Source organism: Chelonoidis abingdonii, chromosome 3 (assembly GCF_003597395.2).
Source record: "Chelonoidis abingdonii isolate Lonesome George chromosome 3, CheloAbing_2.0, whole genome shotgun sequence".
Classification (NCBI taxonomy): domain Eukaryota; kingdom Metazoa; phylum Chordata; order Testudines; family Testudinidae; genus Chelonoidis; species Chelonoidis abingdonii.
The window spans coordinates 139,262,909-139,272,069 of record NC_133771.1 but is presented as its reverse complement, the minus strand read 5'-3'; the positions used below and the strand labels follow the sequence as shown (position 1 = coordinate 139,272,069).

At 45.5% G+C, this 9,161-nt stretch overlaps 1 protein-coding gene across 1 annotated transcript in view; it reads left to right on the top strand.

The window, feature by feature from the left end:
* The first annotated feature begins 880 nt into the window (after positions 1 to 880).
* TARBP1 (tRNA guanosine 2 -O-methyltransferase TARBP1) overlaps positions 881 to 9,161 on the top strand; it is a 118,210-nt gene continuing 109,929 nt past the window's right edge. The window contains 6 exon segments of the mRNA XM_075064163.1: positions 881 to 1,057; positions 1,059 to 1,167; positions 1,170 to 1,344; positions 1,346 to 1,752; positions 3,378 to 3,475; positions 5,237 to 5,303. Coding sequence (XP_074920264.1) covers positions 887 to 1,057; positions 1,059 to 1,167; positions 1,170 to 1,344; positions 1,346 to 1,752; positions 3,378 to 3,475; positions 5,237 to 5,303 — 1,027 coding nt within the window. The 5' untranslated portion in view covers positions 881 to 886.

The window sequence follows — 9,161 nt, the reverse complement described above, 5'->3', positions numbered from 1 at the left end:
ACTGGCTAAACAGGGCCGACGAAGCTGGGGAAGCTGAGCCCTGGGCCCCCATCCGGACCGCTGGGCCCTGGTAATTTGTACCGGCTTCCCCCCTTTCTGTCGGCCCTGGTGGAGGGATGTTATGATGAGCCTACAAGAGCACCACATGGAAATACCTTTTCATGAGAGGACAAGTTTCTGTTGGACCCAAAACACCATCAATACTTCGCTTTTTTCTTTCTGAATTTTGTAATCCCTTTTGGACTATTCCCACTTTATTAATCCAAGACAGCAGCTAAACTCAATAATGACACGCAGGGTGACAGGACAGCAAGTGTGAAAAATCGGGACAGAGGGTGGGGGGCAATAGGAACCTATATAAGAAAAAGCCCCAAATATCAGGACTGGCGCTATAAAATTGGAACATCTAATCACCCTAATGACAAGCTGGTAGCATATTTATATATTTTTGATAACTGCATGAAATTAGGGTCTCAGGGATGCATAATAACCTTCCAGTTCATGTAATTTTGCCCATAATCTCCAATTTGGGTTAATATCACTGACTACTGGCAAAGTCACTACAATCAGAGTAGATGGGCAGAAATCACTGCAACAACAACATGAGCTGCAGAAAAATTAACTGCATATAGTTTGGCTAAGACAGAGGGTGAACACCAGAGGTAGCAAAAGGGTTGTGACCACTCTGCTCTTCCCGCACTGGGGCGAGACACCCCCAACAGTGGACACCATCGAGCGCCCCCCACCCGCCTTTGGCGCAAAGGCTGCTGGGGGAAAAGGGGCGGGGCAGCGAAGGAGAGAGGCGGTGACAGGTCGCGCGGCCGGTGGGTCGAACTCGCGCGCACCCCGTTTCCTTGCGGAGTCCCCGCCCCCGCCCCCCTTTCCCATGGAGCTGGTGCTGGCGGACGCGCTACTGGGCCTCGCGCAGAGCTCGGATCCCTGCGCGCTGCTGCGGGCGGTGTGCGGCGGGGATGGGGCCGCCCCCCTCTCCATGGAGCGCGTGGAGACCCTCCGCTTCCTGCTGCAGTGGCTGGAGGCCGGCGGGGCCGGGGGGAGGCGCTCCGGCGGGCGCGGCCTGGGAGGTGGCGCGGGCGCTGCTGGCCCTGCTGCGCGGCGGCGGGGGGAGCGGCCGGCCGGAGCGGCGCCGCCTGGTGAGAGCTGCCTGCGGGTTCTGCGGCTCTGCGCGCGGCTCTGCGGGGCCCAGCTGGCGGCGCGGCTGGCCGGGGAGGCGCTGGCGGCGCTGCGGGCGAGCCGCCGGGGGCCGGGCTGGGCGCCGAGGCCGGCGGTGGAGGCGCTGGTGGCCGTGGCCCGAGCTGCAGGACCGGCCTTGCTGGAGCGGGTGGTGACGCGCGCTGGCGCTCCGTGGGGGCGGCGCGGAGGCCGGGGAGGAAGCGGTGGCGGCGCTCGTGGCCGGGCGGCTGCTGCCCGCGCTGAGCAGTAGCCACACCGCCCTGCGGCGGGTCTGGACGGGGCTGCTGCCGGGGCGCGGGGAGGAGGGGAGGGTGAGCCGGACTCTGTTGGCCCTGACGGCCCTGGCGGACCTGCTGTTCCCCGGCCTGGAGGGGGATGGCGGCGGGGACGGCCCGGCTCTGGACGCCCGACTCTGCGGGGGCTTCTGGCGAGTGCTGCAGGCGGGACTCACCGACGGGGACGGGCTGTGCCGAAAACGAGCCCGCTACCTGCTGAAGCGAGCGGTGGAGGTGTCCGATCTGCTGCGCACGGACTGCATCTGCCCCCCGGACGATGGAGACGGTACATAGCCCGCATCTATCAGTCGGATGATAGCCCCGGCCGACTGCCCTCGCTTACCCCGCCGGGCATATCCACACAGCAGCTACTCGCACGGCTTAGACGGCCTGTCACTCTGCACGGCCATTGTGCATTACTGCATTGTGGGGCAATCTGCACAGCCAGCCTGTTCTGCCGGTGCTTGGGTACCAAGATGATGGTTGTTCCACAGGTACCCTGCGGAGTTGATGGTGTCTGGGAGATTATTGTATTTCTGTCCTTTTGTACTGGGCATTGGGAGGTAGGAATATAGGCAAATTTGGTTAACCAGTACACGCACAAAAATGGTGTTAGGGTCTGCGTACACCCTGGCATTTGTTACAACAACTTATGAGCTGAGTTGAAACTCTGCAGTTACATGGCTCCGAAGCATGTGTTAACCATAAAGTATGGAAACAAACTGTTCATGGAGTCCCCCATGTTACAGCCTCATTTCAGACTTGGTAAAAATCAGCACAGACAAGCCCTGGGCCCTGCCTGAATAGCCAAGGAAACTAAACATCTTTCTAATGAACCACTCACCGAGGCTTAAGTAAAGATGGAGGTAGACAAAGGTGCATTCCAAATTTTGACCCACTTTGTAGCCTCTCAGAGGATCCTTTGTTTTGCAGAATACTTTCTATGGCAACGCTCTTCACATGACGACTAGTCAGTCTTGTAGACTATTATGGAAGACTTAACTCAGAAGTGTGGGGGATCGCTGGGAAGAGTGCATCTTGAAATATGCACTGTAGGACTGTTAGGGTTGGCAATTGTACCGGCTGGTTCCCCCTTCTATCCCCCAGTGCTGGAAGCCTGGCCATTGAGGGTTGTCTTGAAATGGCATGGGGAAGAGTTGCTGGCCCTGCTCATGCCTCACCCACTCAGCAAGGCATAATTTAGCGCTTGATGTTTAAGAGATAGGAGCAAGATTCTCCCTTAACAGTTTCAAATATTTAAAGTCTCAGATATTTGAAACTTTCAAGATTGTTGCACTGTCATTAAAAGCACATGGCATGCGTATAACATGGTTCTGTTTTCTTGGGCTTCCTGTGTAATTGTGGGCAAGCTACTTAAGCCAGTGCAAAATATTAATTAAAAAATAAAATCTGCAATCCAACATCCCCACAAAGTGATAAAACACACAATCCCTCTATTTCTGCTGTGCTAGCAGATTCAGAAAAGTGTCACTTTCATGTCAGTTTACCATTTATGCAGCAGATAACAAAATATGAGTTACTATTATTGGAAAAACAAGTGATGAGATCTGGAAAGAATAGCAAATTCTGACAGGTGACTAGCATTGTCACATTTTTCTATCTAATCCTAAATGGGTTTATCATGCGAATCTGTGAATGTTCATATGTTTTCACTTCAGCCACATGGGAAATTGCTGTTAAAATTCAGTAGATTGCAAAATTTGATTTTTTTTCAGCTCTTGTTGAGGCAAAACTGTTGATATTAGTAGGAGTGAAAAGACTGTAGGATCAAGTCCTGTGTTATCACTTCTTGGTGATAACGCATGCTGGAGACTGCATTATATAACTTTTTGCTTGAAGAATAGGAGCAGAATATCTTTGTAATTTAAACAATTTAATATTTTCAATTAGAACCAAGTCTTTTCTGGTGGTCTGTGGAAAAGAATGACAAACTCTTGCAATTTTGGGAAAATTACATTTTAATAATGGAGACTCTGGAAGGAAATCAGGTAAGTGTACTTTAAGTTTGTGTATAACATGTCGAGTATTTTTGATTATGTGTTCATATGCTGAACAGTATTGTCAATCACACATTTTGATTGTAATCTTGATTTAACAAGGATGTTTAAATAGCCTGTTACAGCTTTATAAGTCTTTTGCCTTAGGCTTTCTGGTTTTCATATGCAAAACATTTAACATATAGCTTTTATAAGTTAGTGTAATTGAATCATAACTTCTTTGAGACAACAGTAAATCTAGTGGGTAGAGCAGAGGATTGCAGTTGGGAGACCTGATCTGAGTTTGCTGAAAGACTTTGGGTAAGTCACTTAGCTGATGATGATCAGATTTCATTATTGCATTCAGTTTCCCTCCTTGCACAGTCTCAGTGATTCAGAGCTCCAGCTGCAGGGGGAGATTTCCAGCTCACTCCGAGTCCACTTGTTCCCTTGGGTCAGAGAGAAGAGGGGGCAAGACCCTGGTCTCCTGGCCATGTCTTACTCACAGTCTCAGTCTTCCCCTTATATATTGCTCTGCTTCAGCAACTACTCTCTGTTTGCCTTCTTGCAGCCAGTTTCCCCTTCACTCTTCCCCTTGCTGACTGCCAGAGCTTCCCGTTTAAGCAGATCCTCCATAGGGAACATGCCTGGCAGCTGCTGAGAGGTGGGGCCTTCTGGGCACAGTACTGTTTCACTACTCCTTTTATCCATAGTGTGGGGTCTGTAAAGCCTGTCACTAGGACTCTACCAAATTCAGGGTTCATTTTGATCAATTTCATGTCTGGAAGGTTTTAAAATTGGTCAATTTCACATTTTCAGATGTTTACACCTGTAATTACATGGTGTTGTAACCATGGCGGTCCTGACCCAAAAAGAGGTTATGGGGGATTGCAAAGTTGATGAAGGGGGGTCGGGGGATTGCCAGCCTCTCTTCTGTGCTGCCTTTGGAGCTGGGCTGAGAAGGCAGCAGCTGCGGAGCTTCCTGCAGCCAGAGGAGATTCCCAGAGATGGAGGTGCGTCTTATCTCCCCCATGGTGCTGGGAGCCTTCAGAGCTGGCAGCAGCCAGGGAGCTTCCTGCAATAAGGGGAGGTATCCAGCGGTGGGTCTGATCTCCCCTCGAAAGTGGCTGTGCAGGGGAAGAGGAAATCCCATCCCTCCCCAGCCAGCTGGAGCCTGGTGGATGGTAGGAGCCCGCAGCCCCACCCTCTCCCGCCCTTCCAATAGCTAGATTTCTTGGGGGAGGTCTGATTTCATGGCCCATGACATGTTTTTCATGGCTGTCAATTTGGTAGGGTCCTATCCATTACCTCCCATCAAACCATTTGCACTTCTTCACTGTCTAAAATGAAATGTAGCAACAGATAGCCTTTACTGAGAGAAATAACTCCTACAATTTTCTTGCTAACTAAAACTTCAAATTTTAGTAAATATATTGTGCCATTTTATTGAATTGAAAATCTACAAGTTTTCAATCATGAATGAAAATGTCAATTACTGATGGGTGAGTGCAGTGGTTGGTGTGATAGGACAGCATGACAGCGAAGGCAGTTCATTAAGAAATCTGTAAACTAACTAAGTACCATGCACCAGATCCTAGGATTAATTATAAAAGGTACTGATTCAGAGTAACTCTTAATTTAAATAAAGTCACTCCAGTTTTATGCTAGTGTAACTGAGAGCAAATTCTAACCCATAAGTATAGCTGTGATACCAACTTTTTGGTTTGAGTGTTGAACTAAATTAATTACATAAAATCTGCTTTTGAATTTCAGATACATGTTATAAAGCCAGTCTTACCGAAGTTAAATAGTTTGTATGAATATGCATTATCAGAAAAAGGTAAGGTAATTATTTTCAGACGTTATTTTATTTTCATTTGTATGGTAGTTTTTTCCTTACCATTCACTTGAAACAACTATCTTTTAACTAGATGTATGTCCTATCCAGAATTGCTTTCCATATTGATTTATAGACTATCCAGCAAACATACTTTGTCAGGACCCAATGTGCTCCGAAGTAAGATGGAATCTAATTTCATGGCAAGAACCCCTAATTCTTCTTTGAATACTCTTGTCTGTTTCACTTAGCTCTCTGTGTGTATGTGTGTGTTGAGTGCACTTGAGTCAGAGAGTTTTCATGAGCTTCCTGGGGTCTCCAGTTGAGGATATAAAGGGTGAAATCATCCCACTTCAGTTTCTTCTTACTACGGTATCTGGGAGCATAATGAGGTAAAATCTCATTCCATAGGCAAGTTAGTGATAGAAAGGCAAGGGAGGAGATGTCATTTGATTCATAAAAATCTGCAGAAGCATCATTGCAGTGGTGTCACCCTCTACATTGTGGTGGGTGGACTTGCTGCCAGCTTCAGGTCCTCTGGTTGTTGGACATTTTGCTAATACGATGTTGGAAATAGACTGAGTTGAGTGCCATTTAAAAGCCCTTTCTCCCACGAATACAAAGCACCAAACATTACAAAACCAGAACAATTATGTAGACATATTCCTGAAAATGTTAAAAAGAATTTTTTTTTAAAATTATACTTCAACACAGGTATGCATTGTGTACATGAAAAAGACTTTGATCTTTAGTAATCCTAGGGAAGTTAACCTTGACATCCTAGGGAAGTTAACCATGTAGGACTGGAAACATTTATTCATCAAAGTCATCATCAGTGCTGTCTCCAGCTGCCACTGCTAGACATCATGTAGACTGATAGCCTTCTTTGATAGGATAACGAGTCTTGTGGATAAGGGAGAAGCGGTGGATGTAATATACCTAGACTTTACTAAGGTGTTTGATACAGTTTCGCATGATATTCTTATCAATAAACTAGGCAAATACAACTTAGATGGGGCTACTATAAGGTGGGTGTATAACTGGCTGGATAACCATACTCAGAGAGTAGTTATTAATGGTTCCCAATCCTGCTGGAAAGGTATAACAAGTGGGGTTCTGCAGGGGTGTGTTTTGTGACTGTCTCTGTTCAATATCTTATCAATGACTTGGATATAGCATAGGAAAGTATGCTTTGAGTTTGCAGCTGAAACCTAATTGGGAGGGATTGCAACTGCCTTTGGAGGACAGAGGTTAATTCAAAATGATCTGGACAAATTGGCAGAAGAAATGGTCTGAGGTAAGAGGTGAAGTTTATAAAGACAAATGCAAAGTGCTCCACTTAGGAAGGAACAATCAGTTTCACACTACAGCTGGGAAGAAGACTGTTAGGAAGAAGTTACGCCGAAGGGATCTAAGGGTTATAGTGGACCAACAGCTAAATATGAGTCACAGTTGTGATACTGTTGCAAAAAAAGCAAACATGATTCTGGGATGCATTAACAGTGTGTTGTGAGCAAGAATGAGAAGTCATTCTTCACTCTACTCTGCGCTGGTTAAGCCTCAACTGAAGTATTGTGTCCAGTTCTGGGCACTGCATTTCAAGAAAGATTTGGAGAAATTGGAGAGGGTCCAGAGAAGAGCAACAAGAATGATTAAAGGTCTTGAGAACATGACCTATGAAGGAAGGCTGAAAGAATTGGGTTTGTTTAGTTTGGAGAAGAGAAGACTGAGAGGAGACATAATAGCAGTTTTCAGGTATCTAAAAGGGTGATCATGAGGAGGAAGAAAACTTGTTCATCTTAGCCTCTAATGATAGAACAAGAAGCAGTGGGCTTAAACTGCAGCAAGGGAGGTTTAGATTGGACATTAGGAAAAAGTTTGTAATTGTCAGAGTGGTTAAACACTGGAATAAATTGCCAAGGGAGGTTGTGGAATCTCCATCTCTGGAAATATTTAAGAGTAGGTTAGATAAATGTCTATCAGGGATGGTCTAGACAGTATTTGGTCCTGCCATGAGGGCAGGGGACTGGACTCGATGACCTCTTGAGGTCCCTTCCAGTCCTAGAATCTATGAATCTGTGCGGTAACACTGTTATTGTTTACGCTACGCTCATACATCTTTGTTCAGGGAAAGCTGCTGGCCATAAATTTGTTAGGTGGCAAACATCTGGTCTTTGCAGACAAGCATTTGATTAGCTGAAGGATTGATTTGGGAGTGCATGATATTTCACACACAACTGGTGTGATCAGTCTGTTCTCCAAGACCTATCAATGCCTGATAGGGGAGGATTGCTTTGGACGTGCTTGATCATCCCAGAACCGTTCCATTTCTTGCCTTCTTGATAGCAAGTATAAATTCATCCCTTATCCCTGGCAATTTTTCTTTGTTTGTCAGTTTCATGGAAAACATCCACCATTGTATCTGCAAGTGTTGTAGTGTTGGTTTTCAAATGGTAAACACATGTTATGAACTACTTCAGTGCATTTATGACTGTCTCAGCTATTCCGAGCCCCTTCAGAGTGAGGGGAGAATTTTCGGAGGCTGAATCAGATGCTTTCCAGTAAGATAAGTTGGTTTTTCATGCCAGTCTTCCAGTAGTGTCACATCCTAAAAGGGCGTGGATACCTGGCAGTGCAGCGGCTTTTAATGCTTTGAATGATAGGGATACATTTCTGAGGATTATACAGCAATTCTGATGCCTTGCAGAAGGCACAAAAACAGAATCTCGTGGAAGTCTTGGGTAGAGTCTTGTGCAAAAATCTGGAGTTTAGTTGCAACTCTCTCTAGTCATTGATGCAAGATGATTTTAGTGTCTTTTAATGAAGAAACTCCACACTATTCAGCTTTCTTATTTGATGTGATGACAAAATTCTTCGAGCAGTTTTTTTCCTGTTGTAGCATTTCCCTTGCAAAGTATGCAGTTAACTTGTCCTTCATGCGAGTGTGAGACAGTAGCTTATTGATTGTGACATGGCCTTCACAACATCCCCTGGCAACGAGTTCCACAGATTGACTGTATTGTGTGAATAAGTACTTTTATTTTGTTAGTTTTAAACCTGGTGCCTTTTAATTTCATTGGGTGATGCCTGGTCTTTGTGTTATGTGAAGGAGTAAATAACACTTCCTTATTCATTTTCTTCACACCATTCGTGTTTTTATAGATCTCTATCATATCCCCCTTACTTGTCTCTTTTCCAAGCTGAAAAGTCCCAGTCTGTTTAATCTCTCCTTATATGGACGCTGTTTCATATCCTTATCAATTTTTGTTGCCCTTCTTTGTACCTTTTCCAGTTCTAATATACATTTTTGAGATGGGGCATCCAGAACTGTGTGCTGTATTCAAAGTGTGGGCATACCAGGGATTTATGTAATGGCATTGATATTTTCAGTCTTTTTATTTATCCCTTTCCTAATGGTTCCTAACATTGTTAGCTTTTTTTGACTACCACTGCGCATTCGGTGGATGTTTTCAGAGAACTATCCACAGTGTCTCCAAGATCTTTCTTGAGTGGTAACAGTAATTTAGACCCCATCATTTTTATGTATAGATGGGATTATGTTTTCCAATGTGCATTACTCTGCAAATATCAACACTGAATTTCATCTGCCATTTTGTTGCCCAGTCACCCAGCTTTGTGAGGTCCCTTGGTAACTTTTTGCAGTCTGCTTTGGACTTACCATATATACTCGTTCATAAGCCAAATATTTTTGGTTAAAAAGTGTCTCATCAAAGAGCGGGGGTCGGCCTATAAACGGGTCTACACCAAAACATGATGATTTTAAACTCTGTGGAATCATTTAATTGAATATCTAATACATTGTTGTTTTGTTTATCTGGAGCGTCAGTATGCATGGAGCCC